General features: G+C 43.3%; 2 protein-coding genes across 5 annotated transcripts; one reads left to right on the forward strand and one right to left on the reverse strand.

Annotated features, from left to right (window-relative positions):
* The first annotated feature begins 1,610 nt into the window (after positions 1-1,610).
* On the forward strand, positions 1,611-5,953 carry ngdn (neuroguidin, EIF4E binding protein). Its single transcript, XM_028965820.1, has 11 exons — positions 1,611-1,652; positions 1,888-1,947; positions 2,077-2,148; positions 2,704-2,841; positions 4,406-4,490; positions 4,583-4,635; positions 4,711-4,837; positions 4,930-5,104; positions 5,184-5,331; positions 5,401-5,461; positions 5,772-5,953. Exons 1-11 carry the CDS (start codon positions 1,629-1,631, stop codon positions 5,789-5,791), a joined length of 963 nt encoding a protein of 320 aa, XP_028821653.1. The 5' UTR covers positions 1,611-1,628; the 3' UTR covers positions 5,792-5,953.
* A 2,764-nt stretch (positions 5,954-8,717) lies between these two features.
* pabpn1 (poly(A) binding protein, nuclear 1) lies at positions 8,718-16,132 on the reverse strand. 4 transcript variants are annotated; one of them, XM_028965825.1, is made up of 7 exons: positions 15,233-15,346; positions 14,113-14,221; positions 13,872-13,939; positions 13,685-13,791; positions 12,884-12,971; positions 12,568-12,719; positions 8,718-9,091 (listed from the first exon to the last, which is right to left on the reverse strand). In XM_028965825.1, exons 2-7 carry the CDS (start codon positions 14,186-14,188, stop codon positions 8,896-8,898), a joined length of 687 nt encoding a protein of 228 aa, XP_028821658.1. In that variant the 5' UTR covers positions 14,189-14,221; positions 15,233-15,346; the 3' UTR covers positions 8,718-8,895. The 4 variants fall into 4 exon arrangements, with proteins under 4 accessions (XP_028821658.1, XP_028821656.1, XP_028821654.1 ...); XM_028965823.1 differs by having other exon boundaries at positions 8,719-9,091; positions 15,270-15,394; XM_028965821.1 differs by lacking the exon at positions 15,233-15,346 and adding an exon at positions 15,660-16,132 and having other exon boundaries at positions 8,723-9,091.
* Positions 16,133-17,834: the final 1,702 nt, after the last annotated feature.

A 17,834-nucleotide genomic window follows, 5' to 3' on the forward strand; every position in this document is an offset into this window, starting at 1 on the left:
TGATTTTCTGGCAGATTTTATATGTGTACATTTTTGTACACAAAGAGTGCCAGAGGTGCTAACATTCATACCCAGAGTATGGATGACAGCTAAGATGCGCTGTGTCTAAAAATAAGATTTCCTTGAAAAATTCATGCCACAAGCTCTAACAGCCAGAATGATTGTCAATTTTAAAAAGGGGGTTAACCCTTTAAATGCCCTCTCAACACCTTTGTGGCCAAAATGCCCCATTCACTTCCATTGAATCCATTTTTTTATCTCTGCCATTGCAGTATATCATGCAGTCTGTAATGTCAGCGTTTTGTCTTGAATAAAACTAATTGTATTTGACATTTTTACTTCGTTTCACCAGATTAAACTGTTTTCCCATTGTAGGCCAATGCATGACATTCTTGTATTTTTGCCAGTTGTGTTATGAAGTTGTGTGTCCACCAGGGGTACACCAACAGTGATTTGTGTGTGTGTGTGTGTGTGTGTGTGTGTGGAGGAGGGCAGGGAGTCAACCAACCACAGGGCACTCACACTCACATACAATTTCAAGTCATCAACTTACCTTGTGCATGCCTTTTGATGCATGTCACGCCAACACAGTGAGAGCATGCAAACTCTGCACACGCAAGGGATTTGAACTCCCAACCTTGGTGTTGATGCCAAGTCACTAAACCTTAAAACTAGTATAAGCACCATTCAAAATTTGCACTAACACTAACACTCTGTTCCTCGCTGCTCTGGTTTAAATATGCTGAATAAGGAAATGGCTGTATTGTCCTGCTAAAGTAATGGCTCTTGCCACTATTGTCAGTTCAATTGGTTTTGTCATTTACTTTACTTGGAAACAGTTTTGGATGAAGATAGAACTGTTGGCGAGAGTCGCTACCGCAGCAGCAGAAGTTGACGTTTCAGCTTTCGCTGTGCAAGGACCACGTAGGGACGGATATACACATACATACACACACACACACACTGCTCCCCGGGCGACTGTCATGGCTGCCCACTGCTCACCAAGGGTGATGGGTTAAATGCAGAGGACAAATTTCACTGTGTGCATTGTGTGCTGTGCATCACATGTGACAATCACTTCACTTCACTTCACTTTGTTTCCCGGGAACGCCCACAGCCCGTGGTGACTTCCTCGTTGTTTTATTGTTAAGTCGCGCCTTCTCATTGTCTGCAATACAATTAATTCTAACCATATACAACTGTGAGCACATATCCTAACAAGAACAATAGATTCTTAAGTGAAATTGAAGTTTCACTTTCTAATTATGGAAATCACTTAACACGTTTTCCACCATAATTTATTGCATTACATTTGGTAAAATGAATCAAAATAGTTTAATGATGCTTCAACACTCAAACACCCAACTAAACACTGATTTTTTTTAATAGAAGACTTTTGTATCTTTCAAAAATCACAAGTGTAAAGAAGCATGATTAAGGTCGAATAGGTTGTTAAATTGCACCTAAATGATCACTGTTTCTTACTGAAATGTTGTCTTTGAATTTCTCAAGACGACAGAAAATCAGGGGGTTCATTAGACATGGTCTAACTTGTTCGGGGAGAAACGAAACGCTTTTATCGGGCCCCGCGCTTCAATTTTTCCCTTTCTCTCGCCGTAGTGAACAAAATGGCGGCGCACGAAGTGGACAACGTGAGTTGTTCGCACGATTTGAAAACCGTTTATTGTTTTTGTATTTTTTATTAACAAAACACCTCAAATGTTGACTTTCTATTGAATAATTGAAAATTGAAATTGGTTGATGTAATTCGATAATAACGCAAGATTAGTTATTATGCGTATCTGGCTAGCAGGCTAATACGCAGGTGCTTTATATTGTTCTATGTAATTCGGCAACTTTGTTACCTTTGTTACCTCTGTTCTTTAGGATTTGGTCAGTAGCGACTTGCCTGAAGCTGTGCGTCTGTTAAATGAGCTCACGGAACAAGTAAGCTTCTTAAGACGTCCTAGTGGTTAGCGTTTCCAGTTGTTGGCCTATGAAGCGTTTTTTTTGTTTGTTTGTTTTTCTGATATCGGCAGCTAACAGTAACTCCATTACCCCTCTGACTGAATATAGGTTGCCTCTGTAACAAGCCATGTTCGAGATCTTCTCAAACGTGTGCAGGATAAGGCCTTTCAAACCTCCAAGGTAACTGTAACCCAGTGATGATTGGCTAATTGTTCTGTTTGATGTACAGGACAAATGTTTGGACACACCTTCTCATTCAATGTGTTTTCTTTATTTTCACGACCATTTACATTGGTAGATTCTCACTGAATGCATCAAAACTATGAATGAACACGTGTGGAGTTATGTACTTAACAAAAAGTGGAGACCTGACCTCCACAGTCACCAGAGCTGGACCGCAGAGTGAAGGCAAAGGAACCAACAAGTGTTAAACACCTCTGGGAACTCCTTCAAGACTGTTGGAAAACCATTTCAGGTGACGACCTCTTGAAGCTCATCGAGAGAATGGCAAGAGTGTGTAAAGCAGTAAATCAGAGCAAAGGCCGGCTATTTTGAAGAATTATGTTTTTAGTTATTTCATTTTTGTTAAGTACATAACTCCACATGTGTTCATTCATAATTTTGATGCCTTCAGTGAGAATCTACCAATGTAAATGGTCATGAAAATAAAGAATGAGAAGGTGTTTCCAAAATTTTGGCCTGTTTTAAAACTAAAAAGTTTTTTATTTATTGTAGGGTTTGTCGTTTCTGGACCTTCGGTACCAGATGCTTCTGTTTTATTTGCAAGACTTATCCCATCTGATAAGTGTTAAAGCAGAGGGAGGGAGTTTGAAGGCCAACAGCGCCATCCACAGGCTTGTCACTGTCAGAACGGTGAGTCTTCATGCAGATCCTGACTTGTTTAGTGTGTTGCAGGATGCTATTAGATTGGGCATCTGATGGCCAGCGTTTTGACTGCTGTGCCCAGTGTGTGTGAACGCTGTACTTCTGACTCGCTGCTATCCTGGTGTTAGAAGAATTTTAGACAACGCGTACGCAGTGGTGGCCTAGCAGTTAAGGAAGCAGCCCCGTAATCAGAAGGTTGCCGGTTCGAGTCCCAAACCGCCAAAGTGCCACTGAGTAAAGCACACACACACTGCTCCTCGGGTGCCTGTCATGGCTGCCCACTGCTCACCAAGGGTGATGGTTAAAAGCAGAGACACATTTCACTTTCACATTTACAACATGTAGCAAACAACTATATCAGTCACAGAAACAGTCCACCTGGAGAGACAAAAGGTCAAACATGAAATACGTTTAAAGGTCCCCTGACATGATGTATATTTTTTGCTTTTGTGTAGGTTCCCCTAATACTGTATCTGAAGTCTCGTTCTGAAATTACAGCCACTTTTAGCCAGTCCCGCAATGACATTTCCCCAGGATGTGCCTTTTTGGTGTGTGTGTAGCTTTAAATGAGGCTATTGAGGAGAAGAGCGGTGGGATGAGGAGCAAAGCGGCCTACAGAAGTGAGCGGGCATTCACGTAAATGATGTCAACACCACCATTCATTTTTATTTACATTTACAGCATTTATCAGACGCCCTTATCCAGAGCGACTTACAATCAGTAGTTACAGGGACAGTCTCCCTGGAGCAACTTAGGGTTAAGTGTCTTGCTCAGGGACACAATGGTAGTAAGTGGGATTCGAACCCGGGTCTTCTGGTTCATAGGCGAGTGTGTTACCCACTAGGCTACTACCACCACCACAACCACAATGTTTGGTGCAGACAGAAATTCATGTCAGTGTTTTTCCAGAGACAATTTGATTAACACACTTGTTCTTCACATGACAAAAAATATATTTGTGCTCCTTTTTACATATAATCACAGAGTAACTGCAGTGTTTCACATGTTTGGAAGTCATGACAGTCGGTGGAGTTCTTTTTAGGGGAGGGGTGGGTAGGAAATTCTCTGGGTGGAATCAGCATGAGAAACAGGAGGTAACCTTTCACATTATCACAACATAAGATGACAGGTTTCAAATCAGACCTTCCGAGCTGCCGCTCTCTGAACAGTGAAGCAGAATGACCAAAGCACTCTTTACCCCTATTGCCATTTCTAGCCACTGCATGACCGTAGACAGGCTAGGGGAACGTATTATTAATGTATTAATGTTCAATAATCTCACAATGTGAAATCGTCATGATAGGGGGTCCTTTAAGGATCCCTTAGAAGCTTTATAATTTTTTTCAACACTCTGAAGACCCATCATGCTGTATCTCAAGTAATTGGCAGAATCACATAAGATCTACTCCAAAGTGATGAGACGTTATACTTCTTTGCATCTGACAGATATTTGTTTTAAGAATTTGAGGGCTGTACATGTAATTGTATTTTATAGTCTCAACAGGTATAAACTGAAGGTTATTTGTAAACAATAAGCCATTTGTTTGAGAAGGTGCTGGAGAAGATGCGTCCGCTGGATCATAAGTTGAAGTACCAGATTGACAAATTGGTCCGAACGGCTGTGACAGGAAGCCTGGGTAATGAGACTTTTTACCCATTTCATCCCAAAGGTTCATGCATGTTCTGTATTCTAAAATGGCTTTAATGTTTATTCTATTTCACATCTTAGCCAAAGACGACCCCCTACACTTTCGCCCAAATCCCGAGAACCTAATTAGCAAGGTAAGTGGAGCACCAGCGTGCTATTGTAGTGTTATGCTGTTTAGAAGCAACTGTGGTTTTCCACCTTGTCTGTAGCTCAGTGAGCCTGAAGCATCAGATGAGGAAGATGATGACGACCCTGAATCCAAACCAAACGACTCTAGCAAGAGGGACCCCACCAGCAGAAGATATGTTCCACCACGAATTGCCCCAATGCATTATGGTATGGACTTTATCCATTGATTGGAGCTCTTCGGCAACAGTTTGTGGTTAGTGTTTGGTCTGCCACCTCTTTAACCCCCTTCTCCCTGGCAGACGGAGACCTGACTGAGGCAGATAGGCAAAAGGAGGCGGCGGATAAACAGCGCCGCGCTGCCCTGCGCAGCTCCGTTATCCAGGAACTTCGGCAGCAGTACAGCGATGCTCCTGAGGAAATCCGTGATCGGAGCGACTTTCAGACAGATCGCCAGAGTCGTGAGGAGCTCCACAGGTCAGTAGTGCATCTGTCATAAACCCTAACCCTATTAACCAATGGATAAAATTGAACTTAAGACTATCCTGATCCACAGGAAAAATTACGAGGAGGCCATGATGGTGCGTCTGAACATGACACGGGAGGAGAGAGTACGGAAGAGAGGCATTGTGGGAATGACATCCCAGCTGAACAGCATCACACGATTCAGTGACATCACGGCACTGACAGGTGGTGAGGGACAGGTAAGCTTAACTAAAGGTTAGCTTTGCTTAGTAGTAATTAGACATTAAAATGTCCCACTCTTACTACAGGATGTGGACCATTCCCGGTCCAAAAAGAAGAAGCTGATGAAGAAGAATACAAAACGGAAAAGTGAGACTAAATTCATAATGTACACATGGTGTTCAGAGAGTTTTTCCATTCACTGGTTTTAAAATCCTAACACAAAAATATTCCTCATACATTACTTTGTATTAAGAAAGTAGTACAAATATAAGATGCCTTTCTAATCAGATGCATTGTCTAAAAAAATGTATCGTGCATAAATTGTGTAGTTTGAATAAGCAAGTCAGAATTTGCATATTTATCAGCATCTGATTTCAAATTAATTGCATGTAGCTCTGTGTTTAGTTCTTGATTTGTGACCTAAATAGTTTATTCATGGTTATCTGTTCCCCCACAGCTTTCAAAAAGCGCAAGTAGAACCCGAGGCTCAGCAAGGAAGACCAGTGATGTTTCTTACAGAGCAACAAATAAATTCAGTTTTATGGTCAAACCTGTTTGAAGAACAAAACTTGATTATTTAAGAAACCAAAAACTGCACATTTTCTTTAAATAAAAAGTAAGCTGCATCCAATGCACAAACAATGTAATCAGTTCATGGGTCTTTCCATCATAATTATATCTGAGGAGTTGGCCCACTGCTGCCAGGGCAGACCAGACCAGAGTATGCTGTACGGAAAAATCAAAAGGGGAGTCATCACTAAGCAAAAGTAAAGCTTATGACAGTGGGATTTTGACTTTAAGCATGTCTCCAAAAAGCAGACAGACTGTGGCGTTCATAAAAGATCCGAGGAACATTGAGTCACAATTTGGGGATGAGATCAATATCATTGAATGCCATTTCCTGGGAGCTAAATACATCCTATGCATATATCTTGAGTATTTTTTGGGTGTAACATGCAAATCCTCCCATACTGTATCCCAACTTGTTCTTTGTCCATACACCCTATGCACCTAAACGCACACATGGATTAGAAAAAAAAATGCATAAGGTTTTGACACTATCCTTCGTGTTTGTCTCTGTGAGGTGAATAAAGTATGCAAAGGGTGTGTTGGAAGTGCTGAACCCCATGGGACATTCCTTCATGGTTGATCTGAACTGCAAGTAAAAGACAAACGCAGAACCCGAAAATACATATTTAGCTTGCAGATCACTGAAAGCACATAGGCTATTGTTATCATATAGGTCTTTCAAAACACAAACCCCCTATTCCAGTGGGCAGTGGTGTCTAGTGGGTAATGAAGCAGACCCGTTAATGGAAGGTTGCCGTACCTACACACCGCTCCCCGCGCGCCTGTCATGGCTGCCCACTGCTCACAAAGGGTGATGGTTAAAAGCAGAGGACACATTTTGTTGTGTCACCCTGTGTACAGAACCTACAGTACAGTAGGTACAGAACCGATCAGGAGAGGAAAATTACTGGTGGCATTTGAGCTCTTTATTTGTGTTTCATTATATTATGGCAAGTTCTAATCAAATAGGAAATGATAGGAGCCACCTGTGATATAACTTGGTTGTGCAAGATTTTCTTCAATTAGTCTCCAAGTGGAGTGATCAATGTTAAACCATGTAGAGGTTTGAGTTTGGTAGAGCCAAACCTCCCAAAGTTCTTTCTCAGTGAAGGGTCTTTAATTTCAATAGTCCTCTTCCCAGACCATAATCATTTGGATACTATCTGCATGGAACGTTTTTCCAGTAGCCTGCTGGAGGTGCCATGGGAATCATAGAGGAGTAAAAAATTAACACGAGGAAACAAGTCAATTTTAATTGTTGGTGCTCAGGCTTGGAGAGAGTTTGGCAGCTTAAGGCAGTGATCTAGAACCTTCTCAGTTCTGTCATCTCTGCGGAACGTTCAAGGAATATATGTCACAAATGGAAAGAACGATGTTGACGTCAAGGAATCTAAATTGTATTACTATTGGGATATTTGAGTGCCGGGGTGTAGGGGATCTGGCTGAAATTCAATATATTAGTGATATAGTCTAATTGATTTTATATCCAGAGAGTGAGCTAAATAAATCAACTGTAGATAAAAGTGATTGTCACATGTGAAACACAGCACACGGTGCACACAGTGAAATTTGTCCTCTGCATTTAACCCATCACCCTGAGTGAGCAGTGGGCAGCCATGACAGGCGCCCGGGGAGCAGTGTGTGGGGACAGACAGTGCTTTGCTCAGTGGCACCTTGGCAGATCGGGATTCGAACTGGCAACCTTCTGATTACGGGGCTGCTTCCTGCATCCCCAAACATAGAGCAGAATATAATCAGTGTATAATGATATATGGTGTCCTCTATTACTAAAAGAAATAGGGAGAACAGAAGGATGTTACCCGATTTTTTTTGTGCCACTTGTATAAACCATTGGGGATGGGTTTGATAATATTGACAATATGTGTGCCTAGTTTAAAGTAATCTAAAATGGCCTAAAATTATCAAACGCTTTATCTGCATCTATTGAGAGAACTGAGCAAGGGAGATCAGTTGTATGGCTAATATGTCAAAGACAACAGACACTATCAGATGCTAGTCAGTGAAATCTATTCACTGGGGCCTAGCAGTTAAGGAAGCAGCCCCATAATCAGAATGTTGCTGGTTCGAATCCAGATCTACCAGGGTGCCACTGAGTGTCCCCACACACTGCTCCCCATGCGTCTGTCACGGCTGCCCACTGCTCACCAAGAGTAATGGTTAAAAGCAGAGAAGCAATTTCCTTCAGGATTAATAAAGCTTTTATATAGATTTTTTTCTTTTAACACATTTCAAGCCCATGAACCAAATCATTAATATTACAAATATTTTTTAAAAATTGTAAAACAAAAGCCAGAGCATTAAAGAAATGGTACCTAGAACTGGGACACAATGAACAAATGTATTTTTTGTAATGGCCTAGAATGATAAGACAAAAATATTTTCCAACTTTATTTGCCACTGGCCTGGGCCCAATTGGACTAGAGACATTTCCTCAAAGGGGAAAAAAGAAACACCAACTCATGTTGTTTTTACACAATTTTCTTTTTATTTATTTTTTTTCTAATTACAGACTCATGGGTTAAAAATAAAATTAAAAAAGCAAAACATCTTTTCTCTTTTATTTGTTCAAACCCAGCCCCCCAGTCTCAAAAAAAAAAAAAAAAAAAAAAACCTGTCCACACATACCCACCCCAACCCCCAAAATAAAAGCTCTGCCCCTGCTCTCCAATATTTAAATATACCAATACCTATCACCCCTTTCCTAACTCCTCCAGTGTGCCATGTCTGCATTGCGCACTGACGGGAAGGGAGAGAGAGAGACAAAAAAAAAAAAAAAATAATAATAAAAAAAAAGAGAGAGAGAGACAGGGGCCAGGGCCCTGGAACCCTCCCCACCCCTATCCACACCTCTGTGCCTCACTCACAATAAACCGCCATTACTGGGGTTCGGTCCTCTCTCTCTTTCTATATATATATTTATATATATAAACGTGTTGTGGATGAGTGTTGCGTGTGCCTGCTGGGTGTGTTTGTGTGTGTGCCTACAAGCCTCAGCGCTTGCTGTTATAGTAAATGCCACCCGCGGTGGGCCGGTGGTCGCCCTGACCCCCTCCCCCACCCCCCCACACAGATAGGATGGGGTGAGTGTGCATAGCAGGAGCAGAGAGAGAGAGAGACGCTGCCGAGACAGTGGGGGGCGCCGGCGCCACCGGAGGAGGGGTAGTCAGCCTCCACTGGTCCTGAAACCTGAAACGACAAGAAGTGGTCTAATATATAGAGAGAGAGAAAGGGGGAGACTGGGGGTAGGGAAGGGTGTGTGTGAGATGAACGAAGAGGAGGAGGAAGAATTAAACAAACAAAAAAAAAAAAAGTTGCAGATCAGGCCATGCTGTTGTAAGGTGAAGGTGGGCCTGGATGACAGGCAAGAGGGGACCCACTCGACACCGGAGGCCGGCCGATGGTGGAGGTGGAGGAGCACTGGTGAACGAGGGATGGAGAGAAAAAGGCAAAACCAAAAAGAAGGGGTGAGTGGTAACTTCAAAGAGCAAAGTGGGGGGAGGGAAGGAAACACAAGAACAGAAAAAGGAAAAGAAACAATACTCCAATACCACAACTTAAAAAAGAAAAAATAACATTCTTGCTATTGGAGGTTCACATATGCACATTACAATAATTAAAACATTTTTTCCTTGCTTTTTTGTTGTTGTTTGAACGCAACATAAGGGGGGCTGTATTTGGTGTGAGGGTCACAGCCAGACAAAAGAGACATCTGCAGCCTGAGATAACATCATCTTCTCAAAAGATAAACAGGACAAAGAAACGCCACCGAATCTCCCCCATGGCCATTTTATACCTTACCAGGAATGACCGCACCACCTCCGCACACGCACGCGCACACACAATCGCACACTGCGGCCAGTCAGTCTGTCCAGGAGAAACTTTTTTTTTTCCGTCTTTTTTTTTTTTTCTCTTCTTTTTTTCTTCTTTTCTTTTTTTTTTTGGAGACATTTTTTTCTCTCTTTTTTTTTTTTTTGAATGGGGACAGGGGGATGATAGTAAAGAGGTTGGGGGGGGGACATTAGTAAGGGGAATACCACGATGTAGATCGCCCTCGGCCCCTGGAAAAGAGAGAGAAAAAGAGGGTGAGTTTTCTTTCCTTAATATTTTGAATGTGTTTGGCTTATTTAAGGATTAAGTGACACCAATTGGTGTGTGTGCATGTGTGTACATATGTGTTGGTGCCAGGGGCATTAAGGTCAAAGGTGCTTTGTCCATCATTCAGAGGTATACACCAATTCCTGATAATGTATACCATCGTCGGCTGTGAATGGCTTTAAATGTAAGAGGATATATATATATATTTTTGTTTTGTTTCTTTTTTTTTTTTTAAATCACAGTATACGTGTGTAGACAGAAGGACGCCAGGAGGAGGTCCTCTGACAGTAGAGTGGTGTGCAGCTATTACAGAATTAGTGTGTGGCTGTGTGGGGGGGCAGTGAAGGCACTCTCTCTCCCTCTTTATCTCTCTCTCTCTCTGAGTGAGGGCAGCTCCTGAGGTCGCCGTGGGAGAGATCCTGGGGACAGACGTTCCTGCCCCACACACAGATCAGGCAGCCCACACAAAACTCCTCTCTCTCTCTCTCACTCCACACACACACACACACACACACACAAATAATGCATGGACATCCATTCCGACAGCCATGAAAGCACATACACTGCCTTGCGCTCACAACACCCCCTCCCCGCCCGTGACTAAGCTCCAGTGCCTCACAGCGAGGTGCTCTGACTGGAGGAGAAAATCCGTGCTTGGGTACTGAGGTCAAAGTCAGGCTGCAGGAATGAACAGTCCATTCTGGGAGTGGACGCTGCTTCATGTACCCAAGTGGAGCTCCAATGCTTACAGAGCCCAGCTTGCCCACAGCAGCACACCATTCAGGTTCTGCAGTGCATTGTAAGTCAGACACAATGCACTTAATAAAAATAAGTGGAAAAAATTAAGGTCAACGATTGAGGAGTGTCCTGATTAATATTCTCCACCAGCAAAAATATTGTAGACGACTATGCTAGCACATCTTCAATTTTTGTTTTTTTACAATATAATTCAAGGAGGTAAACCTTACACACCTTATCAATTTTGATTGTCCATAGCAAACATGAGTTACTGGATTTCTGAGTCTCATGAGCCATATAGCATATTACAAAAGGTTTAATCTCTTTGGAGGAAAAAAAAAAAAAATCTGAAATGTTCATGCCATGTTCCAAAATCCTTGCGGTTTTGAAAGCTCGGTTTGTGTGTGTGTTTCTCTGCAGATCCCGTAACTCACACACAAGGCAGCTCCACAAAAACCACAGTGACAGGGACACCCCCCTCAGCTCACAGTGAGGGACAGAAAGGGAGAGACCGCCCCAGGGAGATCTGAAGGAGGACGGTCAGGATCCCTGTGCACAGCACACTGGTCCACTGCACCTTTTTTGTACATAGGGGGCAGGCTTTTGTAAAGACTGAGACGAATACAGACTAAAAGAGGCATGCTTTAAAAAGGTGACAGGCAACACAGAGGAGAGGAGGGGAAAGCAGCCAATCACAGTTAAGCCGGTGATGCTGGGTGGGATGACAGGATCATTTAACACAGTATGTGCATTACAACATTATAACCAAACATATACACTGAAACTATAGGTGTGTGTGTGTGGGGACACCAATTAAACATTCATACATACATATCTAATGCCCATAAACAAAGTACAGAATACAAAACTATTTTGCAAAGCCTACCCTTGAAACAAACAAAATACACAAAGAGTTAAACACTTAAGCAAACCACCATCTCAATCATGCTAAAAAAAAAAAAAAGCCACCATTACCCTCCACAGAGCCCACTTAAATGAGAGACAGACAGACTTTGACAAAAAAATAATAATTACGCCTACCACACCCACACATAACACAGGTAAAACTCCACCTCCCCCGGCCTGCTTCTCATCAAACTAACCCGCTGGACTGCTGCTCACAAACAATGCTCTAATTAGAAGGGAGATGAGAGTCTCGTGATCAGCCTAAACTGCCCTCAAAAGTCCAACAAACAAGGTCAGCCTTGTCCATGTACGTACACAGAAGCAGAGGTGATGAACTAGACAGAAGCCAGTGGAAATGATGCGATATGAACACACACTGCATCCATGGAAAAGGCTGAACGTTTGAAACACACCCATGGCTACAGGCAACATAAGCAGACCTACTGGCCTATCGGTCCACATGTCCTAAACAAGATAACCAGCCAGAAAAGATGCTACCAACACTGAAAATATATTAATTTTCCCGTTTTTAAATGCAGGAACTTCCTGAAACAACATTGCTATAAAGTCTAAACAAAACCTCTAAACTACCAAAGATTCTAAGCAACGTGTGACCAAAGAGCATTCTGTGCTTATTTCACACAATCTAAGAACACGCCAATGCAGTTCTAAAATGTGAAGCGACAACTCCAGTAGTTTAAAATGTTGAGTGTAGACATGGCCATAAAAATAAAAAAAAATTATAAAAAATATGAACTTATTACCTAGTTCTTCTCCTACCCCTCAGTACTCGCCTCCTTATCTTTCTATGCCCAATACACATCTCCCACTCACTGCCTTAGACCCTTCCTCCTCACTGCCACGATCAGTTGAAAAAAATAAAATGTACGCTTCAGGGCTTGTGGCGATGCTGAAGAGCTCACCTGAAGGCCCGTCCTCTTCCTCTGGGTGGCGTGTAGCCACTGTAGTACCGTGCTCGAGATGAGAAGCTTCCACCTCGTGAGCGGAAGCGGGCCCTGGGGAACCCACGGTCTGTGGTGCTGATACCCGGCCGGTTTGTTCTTTTGGCTCCAACCTAGTCAGATTTTTTGAAAGTAGAGTAAAAAAGGACAATATTTACAGATTTAAAGGTTTAGATAAAAGCAGATTTAAATTAGATGCCGATAACAGCAGCTCCGTGAAGTTAAATATAGCTAAAGTGTCTTCATTTCACCAATGGCACCCCATGCAAGGACTCACCTTAATCTGCCTTCCTCTGAACAGGGACTCGTCCAACGCCATTGCTGTCCGCACAGACTCCTTGTCTGCAAATTCAATGTATGCAAACCTGAAAACAGAACCAGAATCCAAATTACTCATCCCAAGAAGTCTCATCAGCAAACCTCATAAAAAGAGTTTACCAAAAAAGAAAAGGCCAGACGAGGACAAGGTCTGAGTCTGTAGTCATAATCCAGCCTTCATTGTGTAATCAGTGACGTCAGGCACTAGCTCTAATAAAAGGGTAAATTGCTAATCTGAATGATTAAAATCAAACACTATGACATGCATATTAACAACGATTCATACTTTTATTTGATGTTGATAGTATATTCGAGTCTTTAATGAATAGAAACTAACATCATGGCCTTTATTCTAGAATCTATTTTATAAATCGCTACCAACTACTCTAGAATGGGGGTGGGGGGTGTTGTTGGTACACAATCTATGATGGCTCTCAAGGGGTCAAGATCTAATCTAGTCACCAGAAATGTTCACTTCTATATAAAAAGGTGCTGCTTTTATGAAAGCAGTCAGAACTTCTGCATCAATTCTAAATGACATGCTTTATGTCTAATCAGCATAGAACAATTTTACCGAAGAATATTTGTTAAGCACAATTAACAAACATATGCAGATTCAATATAGAAAGTCTGTAATTTTAAGATCAATAAGTGTTTTTTCCTGCATTATAATATACATAATTACCACTACACCCTAAAATGTCCCACTTGTCTGCTACTGTGTTCTAAAAATATACAGAAGAACATGGCTGCTAATTACCCTTTGGGGTGCCCAGTGAACTTGTCACACAGAATAGTGACTCTGTTGACCGAACCACAGCCATGAAAGTGAGCCTCTAGTTCCTCTGCAGTGGCACCATAATCAACCTGAAGGAAAGGGGTGCGATTAAAAATCCGGAATTTATACAATGCCGTACCACAAAGAAAGGCGACTGGATCGAGCTTACATTTCCGACGTAAATAGACCTTCCATCGGCCTCCATTTTTTCTTCAATGGACATAATGACAGGACCAGCTAAGAACACAAAAAAGTACACTTTTAAAACAATTACACTTAGCACACACGCCGCTGCATTTCAACGCAAAATCGCGAATTACCACGACCATTCAGCACGTGATGCGCACCACCACCATTTTCCCCGAGTCACTTTTGCCCCTACAGCAATCCCATACATGCCACACACTGACCAGGTGGAGGGCTCAAGTTCATCTGTTTTTCCACTTCGTTCTGTAGCTCCTTCAACTTCTCCGCTTCCTCCTCCATCTCTCTCACCCGGGCTTTGATTGCCTCCAGCTCCTGTCAAGTAAATAGGGGAGAGAAGAAGAAAAAAAAAAAAAAAAAAAAAAAAAACATTAACAAGCACATAAGCGACTCATCCAATATATAACGTGGTTCCCATCCAGGCAAAGACAGAGCAAAAACACACCTTCTATGAAATTTTATGTTTCCCTAAGAATTAAGAGAATTTGTCATGCCAGAGCATCACATCCCAAGCATCCTCTGGCCAAAGGCTGGGAGAAGGTACACCAGACCCATTCGTCATTACCATGCTCTCCAAACAGTCCACTCAGCAAGACACGTCCGCTGCACCACTACATGCACGATGGCATCTCCACAGACAAGACACTCTCCTCACGATTCAGGTCTACACCCATGGCGGTGCTGCAATGCAGGGCAGCGGGAGCCGCTCCAGATGCGCTGCCATGCAACGCGGTGAAATAATATATATACACACACACACGCCGCATGCCACATTCCAACGACGAATCAAAATTACATCTCCGGCAAGTAAAATTAATACGCGGATTCATATTCAGCAGGAGCATTGTGTTATATGCCATTTGATAAAATAAGAAAATGATGCATCAGGCAAAGTACCGCACCCCTTGTCTTAATCACGCCCCCGACGTTCATACAAAGAATTAGCCGATATGTGCACTCTTCATGGATGCACAATGTATATAAAAATATTAACATTAAAATCAACTGTCTATTTCCTCAGAAATGTAATTTTTTTTCGCATTTCAACACAAGTTTGCTATTTTACCGAATCGCCCCTTTCAACGGCTAACAAGACGACACCACCGCGCGTGAAAGAATAAAACCCGGACAGACACAGTGTGCCGCATAACGCTCCCGACAAGCCCTAACATACAGTCGGCTAGCCATCCTGCTAGCTAACACAACGCTATCTAGACCTTGCGAGAAAAAAAAAATCTCGTCTCAAATGGCGTCTTTACTCGCACGTCGCTCACACGTGTTCGCTTTAGCGTGGGTAAATTCGGATAAGAAAGGAGGCGTGTTTACCTCGTCCCTTCTCAGCGGCGGATACGGTCACACTTACTGCGGCTAATGGCGGCCCGTCCTGCCCTCGCCCCCGTCTCTTACATCCCCGTCTCGCATTTTTGCGACGGGTTTTTTTTTTTCTTTTTTTTCTCCTCCCCACTAGGTCGACCGTTCTGGCGCAGAGAAACCCAAAACGATGCTGCGCCAAAATGGCCGCCGAAACCGCGCCATGTCACCGTTGCATTCTACTGCGCCAGGCGAGCCACAATGGCGGAAACACTCCGACGGGCGCGTTATAGTTTCTCGGCGTGTATTGTGGCTGAGCGAATGCGCGGAAAACGTCCGTTGACGAAGCAAATTAGCATGTGGCGCCGTGCTGCCCGGGACGCATCACGGAGCGCTTCGCGGGAGACAAAGAAACCGGCGGAATTTTTCGCCCTTCACTCACCGGGTCCTCGATGGCGGCCTCTCCCTCTAGCCCCGCTTCTTCGTCGCCTACCCCCGGGTCTTCGAGTTCTGGATGCCCTGGGTCCGAGTCCAGCAGAGACTCTTCCGCCAGCCCGTTACCGAACTCCGCCATCGCCCGATTCCCGCTGGTCCGACGCGCCTCGTGGCTCCGCTACACTACAGGCCCCTACTCGCACAGGGCGGGGGTGAGCTGGGGGGGGGGGGGCGGACGGACGGCGGAAAACGCCGCTCGGGAAAGTTAAAATGGGAATTAAAGGCCCGCCTCGAATTCAAGGGCCAGCGCGCGCTCCCCAAAACCAAAACTCACGACGACTTCGGCGGGCTTTCGCACTAGCGGGCCTCGGACGGCGGAGCGCGACTCGCTGTGGCCCACATTTGCGCGAAAACGACTCCGAAAAGACACGATTTCCTCGGCGAGCGCCGTGTCTTCCAGAACAGAAATGGACGCCGGGGGGAGGGGCCTCGGATCACTGCGGGCGCGAACTCGGCCGCCGATTCGTCGCATTGGGCCGCTGGACACGCCCCGCCCGGTTTTGGGACACCTCATTGGCTGAGCGCGAGTGCATTTCTAGCGCTTTGTCTAGTTGGCTTCACCAGCCGCAACTGTGATTCGACAACGCATGTGCCTGTCACGGTTACGACACGCAGCTAATTTCCATTCATTCAGAGTTGGGCTGTGCGTTGTAAATGTGCGGCCAAAATCAGCATATCAGGCACGGTTCCCGTCCTTATGATTTGGATCATAAGCAACTGGAAACTATGGCAACTAAGGTTCTTTATTTAGTGCACTAAAGCAGGGCAATCGAACATGCATTACTTAAATGTTACTGCTTTTTGGTGTAAAAATTTAATATGTGGTACATAATCAATGGTAAAGCACATACCTGCACCAAATATGATTTTATTTAGGTCTTGTCAAGTATTAAATAATGGATTTGTGGTATACCACCCCTCCCCTCCCCTGGAAATGGTTTGGCACTCTGTTCAGGGAGAGGCTCCAGGGCTCACATGCCTGGATTGGACCACCAAAAATGGAAAATGGAATGCAAATATGTTGCGCTGTTATATTTTTCTCTCTACCCAGAATGTAAATGGTCATGAAAAATAAAAAAACTGGATTCTCATAGTGGCTCCATGTGCACAACTGCCTCAAACCACATGTTCTCAGCAGGACTGAGCACCACACCTCTTATCTTACCTTTCTTAAGCCAGTTATTGGATGAGTGGATTCCTTGATGCATGGATCGGTTTGGATCACACCGAAATGTGAATCAAACATAACACAGCGATGCTAAGCCAAATCTCCTTTAGGGTCCCTGCCTCTTGGCAATGGAGTCTTAACAGTGCTTTATGAAATTTATGCTACATCCCTGCCCATATAAGTCTCTCTGGTATATTTCATAGATTATAATAATTCATGCACTGCTAAATCAGGCAAATATTACAAAAGCAGCATTAAAATGAGCTCTATGTGTTTTTTCTCAAAAGAAAGCATTGAAAGCATTGTAAATTTGTTCCGAAAGGAAAAAAGTTATCATTGAAATATGACTGGATTTAACATATCATTTGAATTTATAACATACCTTCAAACATGAACAAATCCTTTTTCCAATTATGGATTATATTTTAATACCAACCTTGTCATTACACCTACTGAACTTTTCTCTTGACCACATCCATACCTGCCCTGCTCTTGTATCCTGGCAAAGCCCATTGAGGTATACTGTATGTGACTTTGAGCTAAATAAGAAAACAATATAGACATGCATTATCCAATTTTATATAATACTTCTCAACATATACACATACTAGTAACGTATACATTGGTAGTCTGCCTCTTAATAAGTTTCCAAAACATGAATACCTGACTAATATTATACCGATTGATCAAACTGGGATCTAAGGACCAGATCATTTCCTTGAAATATGTATTGTTTTCCAGTGTCTCAGCACATTGTCGCGCTGAAAGGATGAGTGAAAGTGAAAAGTGATTGTCATTGTAAAACGCTGCAGCACAGCACACACAATGAAATATGTCTTCTGCTTTTAACCATCACACTTGGTGAGCAGTGGGTAAACATGACAGGCGCCTGGGGAGCAGAGTGTGGGGACGGTGCTTTGCAACCTTCTGATTTCAGGGTTCACCACTGCCCGG

Source organism: Denticeps clupeoides, chromosome 2 (assembly GCF_900700375.1).
Source record: "Denticeps clupeoides chromosome 2, fDenClu1.1, whole genome shotgun sequence".
NCBI lineage: Eukaryota > Metazoa > Chordata > Actinopteri > Clupeiformes > Denticipitidae > Denticeps > Denticeps clupeoides.